This window comes from Marmota monax, unplaced genomic scaffold, assembly GCF_021218885.2.
Source record: "Marmota monax isolate L192 unplaced genomic scaffold, Marmota_monax_Labrador192_F-V1.1 WCK01_AAM20220418_F8-fsc00092, whole genome shotgun sequence".
Taxonomy (NCBI): Eukaryota; Metazoa; Chordata; class Mammalia; order Rodentia; family Sciuridae; genus Marmota; species Marmota monax.
In genome coordinates this window covers 3,366,546-3,392,221 of record NW_026692583.1, presented here as the reverse complement: position 1 = coordinate 3,392,221, position 25,676 = coordinate 3,366,546, and the positions used below count along the sequence as shown (strand labels likewise).

At 38.3% G+C, this 25,676-nt stretch overlaps 2 protein-coding genes and 1 non-coding gene across 5 annotated transcripts; 1 reads left to right on the top strand and 2 right to left on the bottom strand.

The window, feature by feature from the left end:
• The first annotated feature begins 1,965 nt into the window (after positions 1-1,965).
• Vps29 (VPS29 retromer complex component) lies at positions 1,966-11,262 on the top strand. 2 transcript variants are annotated; one of them, XM_046446279.2, is made up of 5 exons: positions 2,078-2,123; positions 3,545-3,640; positions 7,545-7,736; positions 10,132-10,367; positions 10,767-11,262. In XM_046446279.2, the coding sequence occupies exons 1-5, from the start codon at positions 2,121-2,123 to the stop codon at positions 10,882-10,884; spliced, it is 645 nt and encodes a 214-aa protein (XP_046302235.1). In that variant the 5' UTR covers positions 2,078-2,120; the 3' UTR covers positions 10,885-11,262. The 2 variants fall into 2 exon arrangements, with proteins under 2 accessions (XP_046302237.1, XP_046302235.1); XM_046446281.2 differs by lacking the exon at positions 3,545-3,640 and having other exon boundaries at positions 1,966-2,123.
• Positions 11,263-12,705: 1,443 nt separating this feature from the next.
• On the bottom strand, positions 12,706-25,520 carry Fam216a (family with sequence similarity 216 member A). Of its 2 annotated transcripts, none has more exons than XM_046446162.2 (7): positions 25,176-25,520; positions 23,768-23,805; positions 17,749-17,870; positions 15,624-15,753; positions 15,372-15,549; positions 14,746-14,828; positions 12,706-13,103 (listed from the first exon to the last, which is right to left on the bottom strand). In XM_046446162.2, the coding sequence occupies exons 1-7, from the start codon at positions 25,265-25,267 to the stop codon at positions 12,985-12,987; spliced, it is 762 nt and encodes a 253-aa protein (XP_046302118.1). In that variant the 5' UTR covers positions 25,268-25,520; the 3' UTR covers positions 12,706-12,984. The 2 variants fall into 2 exon arrangements, with proteins under 2 accessions (XP_046302118.1, XP_046302119.1); XM_046446163.2 differs by having other exon boundaries at positions 23,774-23,805; positions 25,176-25,518.
• LOC124093693 (U6 spliceosomal RNA) lies at positions 22,474-22,580 on the bottom strand. The gene has a single exon (XR_006852032.1). It is a non-coding gene; the product is annotated as a U6 spliceosomal RNA (small nuclear RNA).
• Positions 25,521-25,676: the final 156 nt, after the last annotated feature.

Below are 25,676 nucleotides of genomic sequence, written 5' to 3'. Positions count from 1 at the left end.
ACAGCTGGTCATGTCAAAAAGCATCACGAGAGGGGCTAGGGCTGTGGCTCAGCAGTAGAGTGCTCACCTAGTATATGTGAGGTGCTGGGTTTGATACTCAGCACCACATAAAAATGAATAAATAAATAAAATAAAGGTATCGTGTCTAACTACAATTAAATTTTTTTAAAAAAATGCATTTGCATTACGAGAGAGAAATTAAGAGTATTCATCTCTGCTTGAGATTAGCCTGGGAAATACCAGATTTTAGCATAGAAGATGTCAGACTTTCCCATCAAACACACTTACATGTCTTGTTAGAAAGAGAGGCTAGGGCTGGATGAAATATTGATCTGGCTTGGGTTAATACCATTAATGTTCTTATGAATTATGAATAAGTAAAAACCATCCAAATAGACAGAGGAAACTATGCTGTAATATAAATGAATGGACCTATCAATCTACTGAAGAACATAAAAAAGAAATAACAATCCCAGAATTCAGATTGCAATGCTAAAGAATCACAAGTGTGCAAACTACGAAAGATGGGATGACCTAAATAAATAAATAATTTTAAAAAAGGCATGTGTCTCTTCACATTTGCTTCCTGGATTGCCTGATGCAGACCTTTCATTCACCCAATGAATGTCTATTGATCACCTACTAGACTCCAAATACAGCCCAATGCACCGGGGTACAGTAATGAACAAGACAAGTATAGTTCCTGCCCTCATCACATTTACAGTCTAGGAAGGAAAGCAAAATTAAATAATCACAGAAAATTGGCTATTGTTGGGCTGGGGTTGTGGCTCAGTGGTAGAGTGCTTGCCTAGCATGTGTGAGGCACTGAGTTTGATTCTCAGCACCACATATAAATAAAGATTCCTGACAACTAAAAAATAAAGAAGGTGCACACTGCTAAAGACAATTTCCTAGTACTCTGGGAACAAGTAACAATGGGGGGACTTGTACTTCCCTTTCCTGCTCATTATTATTTTCCTATATTTGTCTTCAACACAAATGAAGCCAGTCACAATACAAGATAGTTTTCAATGACCATTTTCAGGCTACAATTTATAGAAAGCCACTGCTTTTCTAAATGCTTTCTGTATTAACTTCCATTTTAAAAGGGCCATATACAATGAAGAGCAGTTCCATACATTCCCTTATGTTTATATTAATTTCTATTTCATGCCTACAACAAACCCTATTAATGAAAGTGCTGTTCTAAAGTGCTGCTAAGGTTCCCATTTTACAGATGAGGAAACTGAGACCCAAGGTGATTTAGTGGTTTTAAAATCGCACAATCTGCTGGGCATGGTAATCCCAGCGATTTGGAAGGCTGAGGCAGGAGGATCACAAGTTCAAAGCCAGCCTCAGCAACAGCTAGGTGCTAAGCAACTCTGTGAGACCCTGTCTCTTATAAAAAATAAAAGGGATGGGGATGTGGCTCCGTGGTAGAGTGCTGGGTTCAATCCCCAGTACCAAAAAAAAAGATTGAATCTGTGCAAAAAATCAGGCTTATTTGTTTTCTGGGCACTAAAATACTTTGTCCACACATTATTTTTTCCCCACTCCTCCCCACACGCTGCGCAGTACTGAACACTAAGCCTCAACCGAGAGGGGCCTTCATCCTGCCGTCAGAAGCCCCCAGGGCCCTCGTGGGGACAGGCAGTGGTCAGGACGCGACTTCAGCGCTGGCGCACAAAGGCAAAGGGGAAGAATGAGGCGACAGATGAAGGCACGTCATTGGCTTTTTAGACTTTTCCTCTTCTACATAGGGAGGCAAAAAAGGCTGCTCCACCTTTCACCTGACTGCCATTCATCCCGCACTTCAGCATGGCTGCGGTTGCTGAAAGGCAGGGTTGGAAGGCGCACGTTAGCTTGCTGGCCCCAAATGCCCGGATGTTGCCCGCGTTTTTCGAAGCTACGCCTCAATTCCTCCCACTCTCACTCCGCCTCCACTAATTCTCAAAGCACAGGTTCGCTTTCCGGCGGTAAAAGGACTGTGCGGGTCCCCGTAGGGCCGTCTCCAGTCGACCTCGTTTTTCATTGGTTGAGGGGAAAGTGGGTGGGTCACCGAGGAACCTGAGGAAGAGGGCGGCTGCTGTTCTGGTGACTGAGCGGAGCCCGGTGACAGGATGGTGAGGACCGACGCTGGCGACCGAGGCCCGGCTGTCGGCGGGGTTGCTGCATCGTTGGGAGCCGTGGGGGATTTCAGGGCGAGGGCTGGGCCATCCCGGAGGCGTTGGCGAGCGCGGCCGAAGCGCCGGCCTGGGGAAGGCCCAGGATGAGGGCTAGGAAAGGAAGGGAGCGGCCACCTCTGGGTGCGGGCGGCGCTGGCCTCGCCCCTTGGCCCCAGGGGCCAGAGGATGTCCGCGGGTGGACAGGGCCTCAGCTGCCTGCCCTGTCACGAGTTCGGCACGCTGGAGTGGGGAGGGCCTTGGGGCCTGCACCTCCAGCGGCCCCCTGCGCTCCCAGGCGTGCCCTGCTCCTTTCCATCTGGTTGGGGTGTGCTGGCCGCCACCCTGTGTGGCGAAAGCTGGCCTCTCAATGCCTAGCGGGAAGTTATCTCCGCAGAACTCACTGGCCGTTCAAGTTTGCCATGAAGGCAAAGGGAGCGAGAGCCGATCTCTCCGCCCCTGGAATGACGCGCAGCTGCCTTTGCTCTCCGAAGGCAGCGCCTGGCGCGAATTTCTAGAGCAGGATTCCCTGATGGGTGTGTGAATTCCATGAAATTATTTGGAAAATTTTGTGGACATATGCTTTTGGGGTGGGGGAGAGAGCCATAGTTGACGCCAAGGGGTATTTTAGGGAGCTTTACCGCATTCCTGCATCGTATTTCCCCATGATTCCCCAGCCAGCTTCAGGCTGTCCCCCCCTCACCCCCATAGGTTGCTAACCTTAAAACCCAACTACAGGGGCTGGGCTGTGGCTCATTGGTAGAGCACTTTCCCACTTTAATCCCACTTTCCTAGCACGTGTGAGGCACTGGGTTCGATCCTCAGAACCGCATTATAAAAAGATATCACGTCCATCTACAACGAAAAAACAAACAAAACACCAAACTACATAAAAACTGGGGAGCTGCTGCTGTAGAGGGTTCATAATTGTAATCAGATTTTCTAAAGTGTCTTTGGCCCTCTAAAATGTCAACTGTTGGCAGAGGAGCTCTGATATTCTTGATGTTTGTGTTGGTGGAGTTTAACTGGAGGAACTTCTCTCTGATCATTACATTTTTCATACTGTTACTATTCTATAACAAATAGTACCTTTCAAAAGGTGGTTTATAAGGTGACAGTCTAAAATTTGAATTGTATAATTGTGTCTTTAAAGGCTTTAATCCTGGCCTGGTGTGGTGGTGCATGCCTGTAATCCCAGGGGTTTGATGGCAAATTCGAGGCAGCCTTGGAAATTTAGATAGACCCTGTCTCAATATAAAAAAATAAAAAGGGCTGGAGGTGTAGCTCACTCGTAGGGAGCCCTGGGTTCAACCTCCAGTACCAAAAATATGTAATGATAATATTATTATTGTTATTAACAAAGGCTTTTTGCTTCTAAACAGACTCCAATTTACAGTAATGTTGAGACATTATCCAAGGGAGAAGAAATACTTCCCAGCCATGATTCCAAATTCATGTTTCAGAAGTTGTTTAGAAAGGTGAACACTTTTGGGGGGTAGATGGACTTTTCATATGAAAAAGAAAGAACTGAACAAAATTTATCATCAGCTAATTCTGTTATGAGTAAAAACATTTTATTTGGCAAAGAATTTTAGAGACATTTAGCACTGTACAGTGCCCAGAGTCTGTGGGCAGCAAATTTAGATACCAGGAAGGTCCAATTTTAACTGGATTAATGTGTCTGTCTTTATTATCTTTGTTGACATTTTTGTCACTTGATACATATTTATGGTACTGTATACATCCTCTATGAAAAAAACAGCTGCAGCATAGTTTTTCACTACTAGAACTTTGAACATAAGAGAATTAAAGCCATTATACCTGAAGGATAATTAGAGCCCAAGAATCCAGAAGAGATTAACCTTTAGGCTATTGCCAATGAATTTCCAAATTGTTTTCTAAAAATTAAAAACTTTATTCTAAAATTTTAAACAGAAGAGAAACAAAAGAGATGGGAGTCAACGTGGAGAACAAGATCAAGTAGAAAAGTAGAAAAACTGATAAGGCAATTTTATTAAAAAGTGAGCATTCATGTCATGTTTTAAAGTACAGCAAATGGTTCGTTGGTTATTATTTTGAGCACAGCTGATTTTTAACATTTTCTTTCTTAACAATTAGAAATCATTAACAATTTTTTGCATATTCATTTGGTGTGGGTTTTTTTTTTTTTTGTTCTTTTTTTTTTATTTGTTTCCTTTTGTTGCTTTCTTTTAACATTAGTCATGTTTCATCCTTCCCCCCCCCCCCCATCCCCCTGTCTGCAATCAACTTCTTCATTCCACTAAGGCTGGGCACAGAGTAAGTTTCTTCTCTTAGCTCCTACTAACAATGGTGGTTGGGTGGCTGTTACTGACTGAGTTTCTCACCCTTTTAAGATCTGTCAAATAGGAAGTAACCAAATTCCCATGCTTTGTTTGGGTTGTTTCTTTATATGAATTTAACAAGACTGCCATATCCAGGATCTTTTGCTGTCTTAAAAGACTCTGTAATTTGTATCTAACCTAATTTGTCAAAGTGTGGAATATTGGCAAAGACACTCCTGAACATATATTATATGACACTCTTTCCCTTATAACTTTGTCACCAGCAGGAAACCAGAGGATTCTGCCCTAATAAGAATCCTTAATTAATTTGAAATAATTTCAGTGTGGTCTTCATACAGTTGTAGCTTTAGACTATTAATAGTCTTGGATATATGTGAGGATAATGCAGAGTGCTTTGAAGAATTTAGGTCATCAGTCATAAAGTATCATGACTAATTTTCTTTCTAGTACATTCTGATTGAATGGTTCATTCATTATTAGTCCCAAACATGTTCAACCTCTAATAGACATATACACTGTTATGAATTTGTTCTTTTTTAAATATAAAAATCTGTTTTTTATCTTTTTCTCATATGCCAGCTTCCACATTAACTATGTACTTCAATCCATATCTGAAAGGATTCCACTTTAGAATGAAGATTGTTCTAGGGGCTGGGGTTTGTGGCTCAGAGGTAGAGCACTTGCCTACCATGTGTGAGATACTAGGTTCGCTCCTCAGCACTACATAAAAATAAAAGATATTGTGTCCACCTATAACTAAAAAATAAATATTAAAAAACAGAATGAAGATTGTTCTGTATCAAGGTGTTTTTATATTGATTACCAATGAGGGTGGAAACTTTGTAGAGTTTTTTAGTTCTACAGAGTTTATGTCCACTAAGCTCTCCATTGAAACAGGTCATTGCACAAATATCTACTGAAACTATATTTATAAACTATAAAATGATATTTATAAGCTATAAAGAAGAAACTTATTTAACAGTTTCTCTTAAAATGTGCTCATGTTACTTCAGTTACCTTGTGTCCTGATAACAGTTCCTTTCCTTTGCAGTCATTTTTATTTTTGTTGCCAGAGGAATCAAACTTGCTTTAGTAATCATTTTAATTTACACATTTTGTTTTTTGATTAATTTCAATTTATAAAGTCTGTCGGAGCAAAATTATTTTGTCTTATCATATTAAGTATTTAATGTTTTCTTTGATAATATTGAGGAATAGTCATGCCTTAGTTAAGGATGTTGACCAAATTGTTATATCATGTGCAAACACATATGTAACAAAGAATCCCACTATTGCATATAATTATAATGCACCAATTTAAAAATATGGGGAAAGGGGGCTGAGGTTGTAGCTCAGTGGCAGAGCACTTGCCTAGCACGTGCAAGGCACTGGGTCACATCCTTAGCACCACACACAAATAAAAAATAAAGGCAGTCTGTCCATCTACAACTACAAAAATTTAAAAAAATATATGGAGAAAAAAAGGCAGAGAAAAAGCATGTACCTTTATGGATAGGATGTCTATAAGGGAAAACATCCTGTATGAAATGAAGGTGCTTAAACTAAAACATTAAAAAATTGATTATGTTGTCTTTTTGAGGGCAGATTTTATTATTATTATTATTATTATTACTTTTTTTTTTTAACTGGGGGTTTCTCTGAGGGGTACGCTACACTGAGCTACATCCCCAGCCTTTTTTAAAATTTTATTTTGAGACAGGGTCTCACTAAATTGCCAAAACTGGCCTCGAACTTGGATTCTTCCTGCCTCAACTCTCAACCTCTCAAATAGCTAGATTACAGACATGTGCCAACATGCCTGGCTGAGGACAGAAATTATTTTTAAATTATCTTTTTTAACAATATTCTGTTAAATGACTAAATTATATAATGTTATTTGTCAAATCTTGAAATTTTACAGAAGTGGGGGGGGTTTTATTCTTTTATATTTCAGAGCAAAATATGATTTTGTCCTTTGAGACTATGTTGCAACTCTAAACTACCTCCTGCTAAATTCATCACTTATTTAACTGACTTTTCTTTTTTGTTTTAATCCTCTAATGCACATGAAAGATTGTGAATTTTTTTTTAAGTTTGGGAATTATACTGACAGTACATAGGTAATTTAATCTAGGTAATAAAAACATGATAGAGTTTCTAATGAAGGAAAGTGAAAATATCAAAAAAGGTTATAATTCATAAGCACATCTTTATTGTAACTCTGAATCATAGGCTGTTTTTGTACCTCTGTAATGCATAGCTAATAGTTGGAAGTAACAAAAATGGTAAATTTTGGCTTCTATTCTCCAAACTGTCAACCTAGTATATGCATCAATTACAGAATTAACTTCTCTCTCATTAAATTTTTAATAATCCCCTTTAATAATGCTTCTGGAATTAAGATATAAATTTTACGTTACAACTACAGAAATATGAATTGCCCTATAAGCCTTCAAAATGCCCAGTTCTATAGGGTTCAGTATTATATGTTTCATTTTGTGGTTTTGTTTAATTCAGAATAATTTATAGATCTCTAAATAAGTCACTTTGGAATGCTTGATTTTATTCCTGATAGGTAGAATGATTATCTGTATTGTGTATACTTAATTGTTTATGACCAAAATAAAATGATTGATTTAGGGGCTGGGAATATAGCTCAGTTGGTAGAGTGCTTGCCTCGAATGCATAAGGCCCTGGGTTCAATCCCTAGCAACACACACACACACACAAAAAGATTGATTTAGAAAAGAGTGTATTATTATGTGTTTTGATTTGAATAGTCATGATAGGAAATATATGAACAACTTCTATCAGGTTCTGGAATTTCTGATAAATTTAATTTAAAAGGGGAGTTATGGAGAAATTTTTTAAAAATTTTTTTGTAGTTGTACGTGGACAGCATGCCTTTATTTTTGTTTATTTTTTTGTGTGTGGTGCTAAGGATCAAACCCAGTGACTCTCATGTGCTAGCAAGTGCTCTGCCACTGGCCCCAGCCCAAGAATGTCTTTTTTTGACATCATGTTTAATATGCTTTATCTCATCTTGACACTTTTAAAGTTGGTGTTGGTATTAGGAGATCTGCACATCCCACATCGGTGCAACAGTTTACCTGCTAAATTCAAAAAACTCCTGGTACCAGGAAAGATTCAGCACATTCTCTGCACTGGAAACCTTTGCACCAAGGAGAGTTATGACTATCTCAAGACTCTGGCTGGTGATGTTCACATTGTGAGAGGAGACTTTGATGAGGTGATGTATTTGCCTTTCCTTCTCAGATATTTCCCCTTCTTAATTTTTACTTACATAAGCTTTTTCCTTTAGACTAGGGTATCTATATTGCTAAGGTCTTTTTCTCTTATCTCTCTTTTTAAAAATTTCCAACTATAAAATTACAATTATCACTTATCTGAGATGCTTAGGACCAGAATTATTTTGGATTTCAGGTTTGTTTTGAATTTTGGAATATTTCTATACACTTACTTTGGGGATATGAACCAAGTCTAGAAATGAAATTCACTATGTTTCATTCATACACACTTTAAACACATAGCCTGAAGGTAATTTATACAATGTTTTCAGTGTGTCTGTATTTTCAGGAAAGCCTAACATGTGGCATGAGGTGTGGAATTTTCCATCTGTGTCATTGTGTGGGTCACTCAAAAAGATTCAGATTTTGGAGCATTTCAGATTTTTGATTTTCAGATTAGGGATGCTCAACCCATATTACACAGATGTAGACTACCCCACAAACACTTTAAATAATTATTCCTACTAAATAAATTGATGCTGAGTAAAGTGGCTTTGTTACTATTTTTGTAGTGCCATCATTTAGTTTCTTTTTTGTTGTTGTTATGAACTTCTCACCACCACCATCACCACCTTTACTGACCTATTCCAAGCTACCACATCACTTTCCTGTGTTCCACTTTCTTCACTCTACCCTTCTTTCCTCCTGTTTATTCTCTAAGAAGCAACCAGAGTGATCCTTTTTAAGTAAAATAAGACCCCATCACTACTCTATTGACAGGGATTGGCTATAAAGCATAAGAGAATTAAAATGGAATGAGAGAAATATTCTATATTTTGAATGTGGCAGTACTTACACAGCTGTATGCATTTATCAAAACCCATTAAGTTGAAAAAAATTAAACTGTACACCAAAGAGGATTATTTTACTGTATGTAAATTATACCTTAATAAATCTAACTCTAACGTTCTAGAGTTTCAATTTTGCCCAATAGTTAATGAGATTTTTCACAAATTACTTCTCCTTTTTGACTTTTAGTAAATATGATTAGAATAGATAATTTTTAGGCCCTTACCAGTGTAACTTAAAGACAAACCTGATTCTGGGATAAAAATTTTATTTTGCACTTCTGGGAATGTAAGCTTTTTCATAAATTATCTAATTTGGTTGGTACTCTCTAACAAGGTTCTTTTATACCAGACGAAATGGACATAGTATGGTCTATTTTTTTTTTTTTACTTTTTTTTTTTTTTTTAGTGGTTTTAGTTTGGAAAAACTATAGGTGGTATAAAAGTCAAAGTCTGGAGTAATAACAAGGACAGGGGCAAACTTCTTATTCATAATTAGAATATAGATCTGGTTAATTAAATACAGGGTTTCCATCTGTTATTTTAAAGAAGTCTAATTAGCAAGAATTCAATCTTTTTTTTTTTTTCCTCTGATTTGCTAGATCCACAAACCCTGGAGCCATGCTACTAGAATTTGGATCTTAGTCACTTACTGGCATGTAACCTTGGGCAAATTATTTTAACCTATTTGTGCCTCAGTTTCCTCATCCTTAAAAGGTTGAATATTTATGCAGTGATTTTTTTAAAAAAAACATTTCTAAAATACATGTTTTTGCCAGGCATACACCTGTAATCCCAGTGACTCAGGAGGCTGAAGTAGGAAGATCACAAGTTCAAGGCCAGCCTCAGTAACTTAGCAAGACCCTGCCTAAATAAATAAATAAATAAATGGAGGCTGGGCATGGTGGTGCATGCCTGAATCCCAGCAGCTCGGGGGACTAAGCCAGAAGGATTTCAAGTTCAGAGCCAGCCTTAGCAACTGTGAGGTGCTAAGAGCCAAGTATATGATGCATGGCATTTTTGGTCGAAAGGTGACGCCAGCTAGCCATTGAGATGATATGATTATGCTAAGATTTGCATTCATATGGATATTGGACTCCTGCTGTTCACCTAGGCCAGCTACGGGACTCCTGGAGAGTTCCCATTGGTTGGGGAAGTACAGTAGGAGGGAGTTCCGGGTAGGGGCGCTCTCTGCGGTCCGGGAGGAGGCCACGTGGGTGGATCCAAAATCTTCCTGGGCGGGTACCGGACATTGGCGGCAGTTTCAAAAAATAATAAAAGTTTGTTCCTGCTTGAGTGGCTCGTGATTTTGTGCCCAGCCAGACTGCGGCGGTGAGGTACTAATCAACTCAGTGAGACCTTGTCTCTAAATAAAATACAAACTAGGGCTGTGGCTCAGTGGTCGAGTGCCCCTGAGTTCAATCCCCAGTAGCAAAAAATAAATATATAAAAAGACTGGGGATGTAGCTCAGTGGTAGAATACCCCTGGATTCTATCCCCAGTACCAAAAAATAAAATTCATGTTTTCTTTATCTCTTTCCTATATTAGAATCTGAATTATCCAGAACAGAAAGTTGTGACTGTGGGACAGTTCAAAATTGGTCTGATCCATGGACATCAAGTTATTCCGTGGGGAGATATGGCCAGCTTAGCCCTGTTGCAGAGACAGTTTGATGTGGACATTCTTATCTCAGGGCACACACACAAATTTGAAGCATTTGAGCATGAAAATAAATTCTACATTAACCCAGGTTCTGCCACTGGTGCTTATAATGCCTTAGAAACGTAAGTAATATACAATTTAGAAATTTGGGGGCTTTAGTAAAGTTAATGATTGTGTGTTTGACATTTCATAAAAGACATGTAATCTTTTAAATAACTGTGTACTTTTTAGCAGTTTTCTTTTGGTAATTATTCTTTTGAGTATGTAAGTAATAATCAGATTTTTGAGTTCAAATTGTTATCTTTTCTTTTTTAATTTTATTTTTTTAGTTATTGATAGAACTTTTATTTTTATTTTGTTTATATGTGGTGCTGAGAATTGAACCCAGTGTCTCACACTTGCTAGGCAAGTGCTCTACCACTGAGCCACCACCCCAGCTCCTCAAATTGTTATCTTAAATTGAGATTTATAGTGCTGTTTCTCTTTAGTACAGAATACTAACTTTTTTTTTTTTCTTTCAGAAATATTATTCCTTCATTTGTATTGATGGATATCCAAGCATCTACTGTGGTCACTTACGTCTATCAGCTAATTGGAGATGATGTGAAAGTAGAACGAATTGAATACAAAAAATCTTAAAGCCATGCCTGTTCATGATTTTGTGGGTTGTGTTTTTTTTTTCATTCCTTTGTTTAAGTAATTAAATGCTTAAGAGCCACACAGTTGTATTAACTTCTGTAATATTTTGCAGTAAGAAATGTCTTCTTTGTTTATACATAAGTGCTCTGAGCTTCTTGTAAACTATAGAATATATTTGCAGTATATAGTTTCTATGAAAAAAAAAGTCCACGACACAGTAGATAGTCATGTGTTTAGAAAAATTTATCCTTGACAATATCTATCTTCAAAGTTAGTATTTGGACTTTATTGCAAAGGTAGTGCATGAAGAGAAAGAATTTAGACTTTCTGTATACATTTTTCTCTTCTCTAGTAATAAATGTTTACCTTTCATTTATACTTTTTTGATAATCTGTGTTTAATTTTTTAAAAAACATAAAAATGAAAGACCAAATGAAACCGCAAAATTTAAGTATTAAAGGGGTAGTTGAGATGACCTCTCAGAGCACTCTTCTCTTACGACATTCTATGTCATAAAGTTGGCCTCACATTTTATTTTCTACATAATGTCTCATATTGATTGATTAAATCAGCAGTGATTCTTTAAACTGTTGCTACTCCCATTTTTCAAGATTTAACAACATTTTAAAAATATATTTTTTAATTGTATTTGGACACAATACCCTTATTTTATTGATTGATTTTTTTAAGGTGTAATTTTTGAAATTTTCTTTTTTCACAGTTTTTTTTTTAAATATTATTTTTAGTTGTAGATGGACACAATACCCTTATTTTGTTTATTTGTTTATGTGGTGCTGGGGATCGACCCTAGTGCCTCATGCATGCTAGGCAAGCACTCTACCATTGAGCCACAACCCCAGCCCTTATTTATTTATTTATTTATTTTTTTTTTTTTTTAAACTTTTTTTTTTTTTAATATTTATTTTTTAGTTTTCGGCGGACACAACATCTTTGTATGTGGTGCTGAGGATCGAACCCGGGCCACACGCATGCCAGGCGAGTGCCCTACCGCTTGAGCCACATCCCCAGCCCCCCTTATTTATTTTTTTTGTGTGGTACTGAGGATTGAACCCAGGGCCTCACACGTGCTAGGCAAGTGCTCTATCACTGAGCCACAACCCCAGCATTTTTTTTTTGGTAAGAACCACTCAAGTTTCTCTGGGAAGCTCACTAAAGTGCAAATGTAAAGAATCCTGTCAATAGTGCAACTATTGGGCTGGGGATGTGGCTCAAGCGGTAGTGCGCTCGCCTGGCATGCATGCAACCAGAGTTTGATCCTCAGCACCACATACAAACAAAGATGTTGTGTCCGCCAAAAATTGAAAAATAAATACTGAAATTCTCTCTCTCAAAAAAAAAGTGCAACTATTCCCAGCTGAATCTAGTTTGAGAGCCTAATTTTTATAAGATAAGGCAAATCTGTACATTTTTAACTTGTATCAAGTAGCAACTATTTATTGAGCACCTACTTTGCAAGTAATGATAGTCTTTTTTTTTCATTTTTTCTTTTTTTTTTTTAAAGAGAGAGAATATTTTAATATTTATTTTTTTTTTAGTTTTCGGCGGACACAACATCTTTATTTGTATGTGGTGCTGAGGATCAAACCCAGGCCGCACGCATGCCAGGCAAGCACACTACCGCTTGAGCCACATCCCCAGCCCCAATGATAGTCTTTCAAATGCTATTATATATCTGAGTATTTTGGAGTTTTCCTTATTCCAAACTTGAAGGATATTAGAATATTGCTATTTTAGAATTTAGCATAAGTAGATAAAGGAATTACATTCATAATGCATTTGTCAGGTTTAAAGAAAAATAATTCATTTTTAAGTGACAAGAAAAATTTTAATTGTACCTAGCTAGAAACACAAGCATGTATTACATGTAAATTTTATTACACTAATATCAATGGTACATAGAACTATATCAGACCAATCATATTGTTGTAAAGTTTTTGAACAAACTAAAATTCATGACTTAATGGTGAATAACACCATCCTAAACATAAAGGACACAATTCACAGTCCCTTGCCTTCCCCTTTGGGACACAATATCTTGATGTTAGGTGGTGTCTGAATTTAGTCCACAACACACGACTGTCAAGTTAACATCAGATGTCCTCCCCTTTCTTCAATTGACATTGATTGCATACACTTATTTAGTAAATCTTTTTCCTTTTTTTCTTCATTCATGTATGATTCAGAATCATTTGAAGAAACTGAAGGAATAATAAGAATTTATAATGTCTGCTTTGAAACATTTTCAAAATGACCTAGCTCATTAATTAACTTTTAGCAGAGATAATCACCTTAGTCCTCTTACTCTTAAAAATAAGATACACAGTACTATATTCTAAACAAGTTACTGTATAACAAATTCTTTGTTACTAAGTATTCCCATTGGTTTTCTTTTCTTTCTTCCCTCTCCTCTCCCTCTCCCTCTCCCTCTCCCTCTCCTCCCCCTCCCCCTCCTCTCTCTTTATATGCAGTGTCAATAATTGAATCCAGTGCCTCACACATGCTAGGCAAGTACTCTACCATGGAGCTACAATCCAAGCCCTCTCCCATTGGTTTTCAGAATCTTTTGGTCAGGGAGAAAAAGTGGTCAGTTATATCTTCAGTGTCTTTCCATTTTCCTTTGGTTCTTTCTCTGGGGGGCCACAGTGCCTTTTCCCCTCCCCAGGGTTTCCCTAACTGTTCTTTTTGCAACCAGACTTACTTTTTCCCCTTTCTCTAATTTCTTGGGTAGGTATAGTATGGTTTTTACAGCAGAGCTGGGTTGATGCTGTTGTACAGCAATGGAATATCAATTCAGAAGGCTTTACTTCCCTACTTCCTAGCCAGTATGGCACTAACTAGAGAATTATTTCATTTCCACTTATAACTCCATTATAATTCTGAGAATTTCTGATCACTCAATTTGTCTTCCAGTTTTTCCTTTTTAATTCTGCAGTGTTCTATACTCGTGGTAGAAGGATCCTTTATGCAGATCCTTTAAAGTCTGGATTTGACTGAGTTGCATCTATAAAATGTTGATAATATCACCTGCTTGGCATGCTTTCACTGGTTTGTTGAATATCAGACAAGATAGTATGAATGATATAGCCCTTTGTAAATTACTAAGTGCTATAGAAAATATGCTGTCCATGTAAAAATGGCACTATCTGGGCCAGGATTGTGACTCAGTGGTGGATTACTTGCCTAGCACGTGTGAGGCATTGGGTTTGATCCTTGGCACTACATGGAAATAAGTGGATAAAATGAGGGTATTGGGTCAGTCTACAACTAAAAAACAAAAACGGCACTCTCTTATTAAAGAAGTGTGATGGTTCAAAAAGATATTTGTGGATCAGGGTTCTGACAAATTTATTTTCTGTTGAGTTTTGGACCTTGATATTGTAAATATATTGAGAACTAGAAATACTGTGGGCTGGGGAAGTAGCCCAGCATGTGCTCAGCATGTATGAGCCCTAGGTTTGATTCCCAGCATCCCCAAAAGAAGAAAAAGAAATAATTTGAACCTCATTCCCTTGAGCTGTGTATTCTTTTAATTGAGAGCATAAACTATTTCATGTTTAGGGCTTTTTAAAATATTTTTTAGTTGAAGATGGACACAATACCTTTATTTATCTTTATGTGGTGCTGAGGATCAAACCTAGTGCCTCACACATGCTAGGTGAACGCTCTACCAGAGTTACAGTCTCAGCCCCCTCATGTTTAGTTTTTTATTTGGAACAATTAAGGCAGAGATCACATTCCAAAACTTGTAATGTCTTCATAATAAAAGTGAAACTACATTTAGTTTAATATTTTTAAACCTAAGATCTTAAAAAATGCATATTTTTTAAATTCCAAATTTACCTGGTTGTATGAATAGTCTGCCAGGTCTTCTAAAAATCTTCAGTGACTTACATCTTATTTTAGATGCATACCCAGTTTTTAACCTATAATAAAAGGAAGTATCTTAATTGGAGCCAACAAAGTGAACAGCTGCTTAATGCACATGGAAATCTACACAAATTATTTTTTTTAGCTACTGGAATTACCAAAGAGACCGCTTAAGTCCCTAAATACTCCTGTGATTTATTAATCCTGAAATGCAAAGTTAATTATAGAAGTGCAGTTTGAACACTGGGGCTTTCTAATCTCTTTTTTCCTCCTTTTTTTTTTTTTTTTTTTGTTTTGAAATACTCTCCAGTGCAGAAGCAACCATAACTCTCCTTTTGCAAATATTTGCATTTTTTAAAATTTGAATGGGAATATAATTAAATGATCTGTCTGACCAAGTTTTTTACAATTCCACAAAATATGTTCTTAAAAAAGTGGCTATTTCAATCAGCTCAGTAAAGAGAAAGATCCTTTTGTGCTTTCTGTCCACCTAGTCTGAGTTTAGTAAAGTGAACATACTAGGGAACACAAACTAGTATGAGCTACCCTTCAGATAAAATTGGGCACATTCTCTCCCACTTAAACCTCAAGAAACAGACCCTTCTTTGTTTCTCACTGGTCGCCAAAGGGAATGATGTATGATCATTTCAGGTGCAGATATGGCTGCAATGTTGGAAGACTCCTCCTTCTCCAGTTGGTGTCGCCATATAGTGCAGGAGTAATACTGTTTCCGTGAGTAAGGAGAGCAGAGGCGGCTCTTATGATGAGTGAGGACACCTGTCATATAAATCACCACAGTTAGATGGCCCTCTCACTTGAACTAGTGAGACACCAACTGGAAGTGTACCTGCCTGGCTTTTGTAAGCTGCGTTGAATCACATACATGTACTGCCTCTTCATCAAGGTCCTCAGGTAGTTTACATTATAGATCTTAGCAATGCTGCACAGATAACGCTTCTGGCCTATGGTGAGGTCTGGATGCTAAAAGAATAAAAGAATTTATGATCAGCATTATAGAACAGAGGTTGACAGTCTCCCTTATGTGAAAGAGTGGATGTTTAGGAGAGCTGTGCCATTTGTACATTTGACTTAAACAAATTAAACTATGTTAACGTGGCCAAAAGAAAAAGAAATGGCCATTTAAAGAGTGCAAGTGGGGGCTGGGGTCGTATCTCTAGGGTAGAGTAGTTGCCTGGCATGTGTGAGGCTGGGTTTGATTCTCAGCACCACATATAAATAAGTAAAATAAAGGTCCATTGACAATTTTAAAAATTTTTTTAAAAAAAAGTGCAAGTGAGCTGGGGATTAGCTCAGTTGGTAGAGTTCTTGCTGCCCTGGGTTCAATCCCCAGCAACACACACACACACACGCACACACACACACACGAATAAAGAATGCAAGTGATTTTGACATTCCACTCAAATAATCCAGATGTCCTTTGAGCTTTGAGTATCCCCTGCCCTAGAGGAATAAGGGAGTGAATCTGCTGTTCTGCCAGTAATTTTTACTTTGTATATACTGCATTTTACCTTCTCGATAGTTTTTTAAATATTCATTTTTTAGTTTTAGGTGGACACAGCATCTTTATTTTACATTTATGTGGTGCTGAGGATCAAACCCAGTGCCTTGTGCATGCCAGGCGAGCACTCTACCACTGAACCACAATGCCAGCCCATCTCAATATGATTTTTGAAGTATAACATAGTACCTAAAATTAACCCAATGACTCTACTTATTTTTAACTAAAGTCTTTTTTCCAGTACCAGAATAACTATCAGTATGGAACATACTGAGGGACAGTTAAAATCTCCAGTTAAGTAATTCTGAACGAGTATACTTCTGATTTTGAAGTACATGCTCAATTCAAGAGTCTACTATATGTATATATATACACACACAGAATTTACTTTACAATCTCTCTTTTAATGTAGTCTAGCTATGTAGCCCAGGCTAACCTTGAACTCCTAAGTTCAAAAGATCAGCCTTCTAAGTAACTAGGAATACAGGTGCACCACCACACCCAGCTCTTAGAACTGGTCTTTAGCGAGCGTACAAGTAAATAATTGTAAAACCCTTAATGCCATTTCCTTTACCTGCTGCTTCTAATTTTGTAGTTCTTGAGTTAAATCTTTATAAGGTTGGGTTTTCAACTTTTAACTCTAGAATGACTTTTTGGGGGGGCAGGGGGTAGTACTAGGGATTGAACCCAGAGGTGCTGTGTCACTGAGCTATATCCCCAGTCATTTGTATTTATTTTTTAAATTTTGAGACAGGGCTTCACTAAGTTGCTGAGGCTGGTCTCAAATTTGTGATCCTCCAGCCTCAGCCTCCTAAGACACTGGGATTACAGGCATGCAGCCAGTAGAATGGAACTTTCCTTGAGTATCTTTGTGTTTGAGCTTCCTAAGTAAAGATGCATTAAATGTTTTAAAATTTTTTGTTCTAATTAGTTATACATGATAAATTTTTAAATTAATATTTATTTTTTACTTTTAGGTGGACACAATATTTTATTTTTATATGGTGCTAAAGATCAAACCCAGTGCCTCATGCATGCTGGTACCACTGAGCCACAACCCCAACCCACATTAGATCTTGTGATAGGAAATCTATCATCCTTGCATTCATTCATGAGTTTACCCAAGAGATATTTATTGATTCCCAGACAATATGCTGGGTAAACTTTGTAATGTGCAATGCCTTAACCTCTTGGTAACTAGTATTTTTGATAAAAAGTTCAGCTCTGGGGCTAGGCATGTAGCTAGTGGTAAAGTGCTTACCTAGTATGAGCAAATCTTGCATTCAATCACCAGTAGTGAGGAAAGAACAAGTTCAGCTCTGACTTCAAATAGTATTGATATTTAAATGTTTTTCTGGGACTGAGTATAGCTCAGTGGTAGAGTGCTTGCCTAGCATGTGGAAAACCCTCTAGTTGATCCTCAGCACCACAATAAATAAATTTCCCTCAAAGTTTACCTTTAAAAAAGATGCATCCTTCATTGATTTAGGGATGTGAATTGTTTGAATTTGAGGCATTTTCCGTAACTCTTGCAGCTTGGCTATGTGAGAGTTCACTCTATGTCCATCTTTGATTCTAACTGTAAACAAGGATATTATGAATTTCAGAAGCAAAAATCCAACAAATTTAATAATATCTAGTTATTTACATGTATTATTATGGAGTAGTAATGTGAGTATTTTATATCAGGTAATTTTTAAGACTATGATATGCAATTTGGTTTTAGAACACAAACATCTTGAATGGACATGTCTCCAAAAAAGAGACACTAATAGCCAATAAACACATTAAAATATACTCATTATCCCTAATCATTTGGGAAACACAAATCAAAAACAGTGAAATACCATTTCATACCCATTAGGATAACTATCATCAAAAAACATAATAAACCACAGGGAACAGTGACACATACCTATAATCCCAGTGACTCAGGAGGTTGACACAGGAGGGTCACAAGTTCAAGGCCAGCCTCAGCAATTTATGGAGGCCCTAAGCAACTTAGTGAGACTCTGTCTCAAAAAATAAAACGAGCTGGGGATGTAGCTCAGTGGTTAAGCACTCCTGGTTTCAATCCTGGTGTGCGCGCGCGCGCGCGCACACACACACACACACACACAAAGAACCAAATACAAAACAGAAAAACAGCAAGTGTTGATTAGGATAGGAAGAAATCAATAACCTTGTGCATCATTGGTGGGAATGTAAAATGGTGTAGAAACTGGAAAATAAATTGAATTGCCATGTGATTGAGCAATTCACTTTTGATCTAGCAATTCCAAAAGAAAGCAAGGACATAAACATATTTGGACACACTTATGTTCATAGCAGCCAAGAGAGGGAAGAAACCTGAGTCCATCAATGGATTAACAGATAAACAAAATATAGTATATCCATCCAGTGAAATATTAGGCAGCCAAAACAAACTAATGTATCCACCTAAAACTAATGATACATAAATAAATAATTTTTTTTAAAAAAAGGGAATTCTGACATATGCTACTGTATGGTACCCTGGGAACATTAAGTGAAATAAGCCAGTCATAAGATTAATACTATATGATTTCACATATATGAGATACCTAGAAAAGACAAATTCATAGAAATGATGGGCGTCTGGCTGGGGTCGTGGCTCAGTGGAAGAGCACTCACCTAGCATGCATGAGGCACTGGGTTCAATCCTCAGCACCACATAAAAATAAAATAAAGGTATTGTGTCCACCTACAACCAAAAGTTATTTTTTTAAAAAAAAGAAATGATGGGTATCAGGGGCTGGAAAAAAGGAGAAATAGGGATTTACCATAATTTGATATGTGAAATTTTAATTTAGGAAGATGGCTGCACAACAATTTAATGCCAGTGAACTATATACCTAAAACAATTAAAATGTTAAGTTTATTTCCTGTGTAAATAAGTAAATAAATTGTTACCTAACCCAACAGTTTCTGAATACATTGCTTGGACTGTATGCCCTCAAACAAAAAGTACTCTAAGCAAATACTAATCTTTAATTACTAGGCTTCTTTTTTTGTAGAGGTGTAGATTAACAATTCTGAAGCTACTTCTTATGTATTTTAGGACTAACGAATAATTATATCATAGTTAATGGTAGCCAGGTTTCATACTGTTGGAGAAAAAGTTACCCATGAATAAGGAAAGAGGAGGGCACAGAATGAACTATTAAGTAAAAATACAGAAATAGATATATGTGTGCCATGTAACTAACAAGTTAGGGTGGGGACTTGGGGACCATTCTGCTCCCACGGGCTCCTTGGAGAAATGGCGGAAACAACAGTGCACTATTTTATAGCAAAAAGTAAAATGGGAGGGTTGGAATTTTAGTTCAGTGATGAAGTGTTTGCCTAGCATGCACAAAGCCCTGGATTTGATCCCAGCACCACAGAGAGGAAAAGGGGATAACAAAGTGCTCAAAGGATAATAGAGACAATTTAAAACAGCATAAAAGCCATTTGTAAAGGGTTTACACTGGTTAAATCTCAAATAATCTGAGCAGAAAAACAATGACAGTGAAGGATTTAACTTATTGAATAAAATAAGAATCCATACATTCATAAATAAATACATAAATAAATTCATTTTTTTAAGAGAGAGAGAGAGGAGAGAGAGAGAGGAGAGGGAGAGGGAGAGAGAGAGAGAGAGAGAGAGAGAATTTTAATATTTATTTTCCAGTTTTTAAGCCACATCCCCAGCCCAATAAATAAATTCATAAATAAATGATACAATAAATACATAAACAGTTGGTAGAGAAAGGAAAACTATTCCTTGTAACAGGAAACCAATTGAAAAAATGTAGAATGAGGGGCTGGGGATGTGGCTCAGGCGGTGGCGTGCTCGCCTGGCATGCGAGCGGCCCGGGTTCGATCCTCAGCACCACATACAAACAAAGATGTTGTGTCCGCCAATAACTGGAAAATAAATATTAAAAAATTCTCTCTCTTGGGCTGGGGATGTGGCTCAAGCGGTAGCGCACTCGCCTGGCATGCGTGCAGCCCGGGTTCAATCCTCAGCACCACATACAAACAAAGATGTTGTGTCCGCCAAAAACTAAAAAATAAAATATTAAAAAATTCTCTCAAAAAGAAATTCTCTCTCTCTCTTTCTTTAAAAAAAAATGTAGAATGAGCGGTAGAATTAGAAACATCATCTGTTTCTAGCCATCATAATAATAATGAATTTAGTGCTGGGTGTTATGGCGCACACCTGTAATCCCAGTAGCTCAGGAGGCTTCGGTAGGAGGATCTGATTTCAAAGCCAGCCTCAGCAAGGGCAAAGTGCTGGACAACTCAGTGCAACCCTGTTTTGAAATACAATACAAAAACAGGGCTGGGAATATGACTCAGTGGTTGAGTGTCCTTGAGTTCTATCTCTATAACAACAACAACAAAAAAAAGATTAACCCACAGCAAGTGTCTCCTAATGTAATGAACCAAGGTGAACTCGGCATCATTCTGCTGTATTCCTGTGAGAAATGTGAAAAGCTAAATCTCCTCAGGAGGAAAGATCAAACAAACTCAAGTTGAGGGATAGTCTACAAAAGAAATGGCCTGTGTTCTTCACAAATGTCAATGTCAAGAAATACATCTCTGCTGGGCATAGTAATGCCTGTAATCCCAGCAGCTTGGGAGGATGAAGCAGAAGATCTTGAGTTCAAAGCCAGCCTCAGCAACTTAGTGAGGCCATAAGTAACTCAGCAAGACCTTGTATATGATACTAGGCATGGTGATGCACACCTGTAATCCCAGTGGCTCAGCAGGCTCAGGCAGGACAATTTCGAGTTCAAAGTCAGCCTCAGCAAAAGTGAGGTGATAAGCAACTCAGTGAGACCCTGTCTCTAAATAAAAAACAAAATGGGGCTGGGGATATGGCTCAGTGGTCATGTGCCCCTAAGTTTAATCCCTGGTACCAAAAAAAAAAAAAAAAACAAGATCGAAGGCTGGGGTTGTGGCTCAGTTGTATAGTGTTTGCCTAGCACATGTGAGGTACTGGGTTTGATCCTCAACACTACAAAAAAAAAATTAATAAATTGGGGCTGGGGTTATGGCTCAGCGGTAGAGCGCTTGCCTCTCATGTGAAAGGGCCTGGATTCGATCCTCAGCACCATATAAAAATAAAAGTATTGTATACAACTTACAAAAAAATAAACATTAAAAAAATTAATAAAATAAAGGTATTGTGTCCATCTACAACTAAAAATAAAAACAAACAAACAAACAAAAAACTAGATAGAGTTAACTTTGGGGGAATCTGAATGAAGATCCTAAACTTTCATGTATTATTCTCACAAATTTTCTGTAAGTCTCAAAGTCAAAATTTCAGAAATGTAATTTATTCCTAAGGTAAATAGTAAAGTGTTAGTAGTAAATAACTTGTTGAAAAAATGGGCTTTAGGGCCTGGGTTGTGACTCAGTGGCATGAGCAGGGTTGAGATCCTCAGCATTACAACATAAAAAGAGAAAGAAAGATGGATTTTACTCATTGCTTTGAAGACTACCAAATTTTAGTTGTGGTAAATCAGATTAAAATAACATCTGTAGCAAGGCATGATGGCACACACCTGTAATCCCAGTGACTTGGGAGGCTGAATCAGGAGGATCACAAATTTGAGGCTAGCTTGGGAAATTAGTATGACCCTGTCCCAAAATAAAAATGGCTGGGTATGTGGCTGAATGATAAAGAAACCTCTCTAGCCCTTTTTATTTTAAGACAGAGACTCACTAAATTGCTTAGGGTCTTGCTAAATTGCAGAGGCTGGCTTCTAACTTGCAATTCTCCTGCCATAGCCTCTAGAGCTGCTGGGATCACAGGCTTGTACCACCACACCCTGCCTTTTCAGAGTTTTTACTAGGCATATATTTGTTGTTTATTTGAATAGAAAAATCCTACACTATAAAAACCTTTCATTATTATTTTGGTATTTGTTTAGAAATTTGCTTTTTTTTTTTTTTTTTAATCAGGGATTGAATCCAGAGACACTCAACTACTGAGCTACATCTCCAGCCCATTTAATTTTTTTTTTATTGAGACAGGGTCTCCCTAAGTTTCTCAGTTGTCCTCAAACTTGCAATCCTCTTGCCTCAACCTCCTCAGTCATAACATCACATGCCACTGTACCTGGATGCTTTTAATTTCTTTTAAATTATTTTTTATGGTTTAATTTTTTTAAAATATGGAATGCTTTGTGAATTTGCATGTCATTCTTGCACAGGGGTCATGCTAATCTTCTCTGTATCATTCCGGTTCTAGTATGTGTATTACTGAAGAGGGTACCCAGCTTCTTTTTAAATATTGTCAATCTATCAAATATACCAATAATTAAAATTTTTTAAATTATTTCCCTCCACGTCTGGGTTGTTTTAATCTTATTACTTTTGTTTATTTTTTACATTTTACTATAATTCAGTAAGAATTTTGATGAGGCTAGGCACGGTGGCATATACCTGTAATCCCAGCTACTCTGGAGGTTGAAATAGGAGGCTCACAAATTCAAGGCCTTCCTGGACAACTTAGTTAGACCTTGTCTCAAAACGGAAGGAAGGAAGGGAGGAAGGGAGGAAGGGAGGAAGGGAGGAAGGAAGGAAGGAAGGAAGGAAGGAAGGAAGGAAGGAAGGAGCTCAGTGGTGGAGTGCCCCTGAATTCAATTTCCAGTTGGTGGAGGGAAACCCACAAAGTAAAATATATACACAACCATATTATATATTTACATTATGTATATACATATACATATATGGGTGTGAATTTTTTTCCCTAGATAGTTGTAAGGACTATACAGGGACTATGCGAAGGAAAAGCAAAGAGAATCCAGGTTTACGCATCATTGAATTTAAATCAAAAATTTAAAAACTGGGGCTGGGATTATAGCATAGCAGTAGAGTGCTTGTCTGGCATGTGTGAGGCACTGGGTTGGATTCTCAGCACCACATAAAAATAAATAAATAAAAAGATATTGTATTGGGGCTGGAGTTGTGGCTCAATAGTAGAGCACTTGCCTAGCATGTGTGAGGCCCTGGGTTCAATTCTCAGCACCACATTTAAATAAATGAATAAAATATCCCCAGACAAGAAATATTTTGTGGACTTTGAAGCTGTTCAGTTTAGAACTTCTTCTTTCCATCCATGTATAAAACCCAGGCTGTGCTCTGCAACCATCAGTTCTGAACACAGCCCTTTTAGAGTTTATGGTTAATTTTTAAAATATTTGATGTCAGATAGCTTTTAAATTTTTTTTTTCAAGAATGAAAGGAGTAGGATTTTTTCAAGTGAGATGACTGAAACAGAACTCTTGAAGGGGTAAGAGGGAACCCCAGGTAAGGATTGCCTTGAAAAATCTTAAAGACAGTTTACCAAAGATGCTAGCAAAGTCTTATTTTAAAAATTCCATTGCCTAAGTAGTTACAGGCAAACTGGTTTCTCTGAACCCTGTTATTTGTGTCATCTGCTCTGTATGCACTACTCACCAGTACCTTTGGAATTCTGATAATAAAGTCCAGCTGATCTGTTAAAAAAGGATATAAATAATATGTAATATTAGCTTTATAAGCACTAAAGAATGTATTTCAAATGAAAAGGATAGTATTATATATGCTTTTTGCTTTTCATGTTTCCCTCAGACTATCTTGCAAAATTTTCTCTTGCAAGTCTGCTTAAAACCTAATGGCTCCAAGCTTTTTCCAAAGTGAATTATCAGAAATTTCTACCGTACTTTAAAGGACTTGTTTTAAGCTAGATTTGGTCTCTTATAGTTTCTTAATCTAATTCCTACAGTGAGCTCAATTAAGTAGTTTGGATTTTTCTGTTATTCATCCCATTTCCTTGCTCTTTAATAAGGTAATTTGGTTACTGAAAAGACTGTCCTTTGAAGAGTAAGGTGTGCTGGAACTGATAAATTAGTCTGTAATGTTTCTAATTTAGTAAGAACTCTTTTTGACTTTTTCTCAAATTAAGACAAAACCTGCTCCCTTCCTACTTCCTGCAATTTATTCAATGACCATGAGTTTACTGATCTAACATACTTAGGATTCAGCACTCAGCCAAGCACTGTGAAGAAGAGGAAAGCACACAACCTCATCCCACCTCTAAGAAGTCTTTAAATAGCACCAGATATTTAAATAATAATAATAATGCCAGTCACGGTGGCGCACACCTGTAATCCTAGCTACGCCAGCGGCAGAGGTAGGACTGCAAATTCCAGACCAGCACAAATTAGCGTGACTCTGTCTCGAAATAATAAAAAAAGCTGTGGATATAGCTCAGAGTCAGAGCGATTACCCAGGAAGCACGAGGCCTAGGATTCCATTCCCAGCGCCGCGCGGGTGAGGAGGAGCAATCCGTGGCTAAGGGTGCAGCTGGAGCCTGGACCATGGGCTGAACTGTACTGTAAACCGCGAGCAGCTCTCGCTTTTAGGGAACAAAGGAAGGATGGGATAAGGATAGCCTCCAGCAGTGACTTCAGTATCTCAACTATCTTCATCATCATTGGTTATTACAAGCTCCCATCTAACAGAATGGTGCTTAATGTCAAGGAACTGGCTTATTGACTTGAAAGCCCTCCGGACGTTTACTGCCTACTCAGCTCCCCGCAATTTTCCCAGAAAGTTTTGCAGCGCCCTCTCGGGGCAGAAAGATGCACGCACGCAGGCGACTGTCGCAGTGATCAGCGTTCAGTCACTGCACAAAGCCCCTCCCCTAAACAGCGAATCAGCCACCATTATTTTCCATCCTGGCCACTTTAACAAAGCTTCTCCCCTCCCCTCACTTCACTGCGCAGAGGACCAGTACAAGAGCAGAGCTGCCAGCCCCCACCCGTCCCCTGCAGGGGCTAACGCTCGGAGCCGAACCCCCAACCCTCGGGGCCCGCAGCCTCACCCGCTGCCGCCACCCCCGGTCCCGGGCACAGCGGGCGGCTTTGCGGAATTGCTGCACTCGGTCCAGTGGGACCAGGGACCCCGGCCCGGCATCTCCGCGGTGCAGCGACTGCGAGCAAAGTGCGGGAGCAAGCTTCCCTCTCTCCCCTCCCCCGTCGGCACGCGTGCGTCAGGCCGGGAGATATTGAGGTGAAAAAGAGGACGACGCCGAGTTCTAGCCCCTCCGACGCCGTGCGGACGCGGCCCGAGTAGCGTCGGGAGAGAGCGTGGAGGGCAGATCCACAACTCCGGAGTTCAACTGGGGGAGGGGCGGGAGTCCTTTAGCTGATCGAGCGTCTGCAAGTTAGCATCTTTTTATGGAAGGGACGCGTCACAGGGAGGAAACTTAATTGCTCCTTAAAACAAAAGGTGTCCTCCACGTCAGCGTTCCAGACCCTCAGCAAATTTGCAAATCTTGGGTGTCACCATGTAAGTAAAATCATGGACCACGGCATCAGGCGGA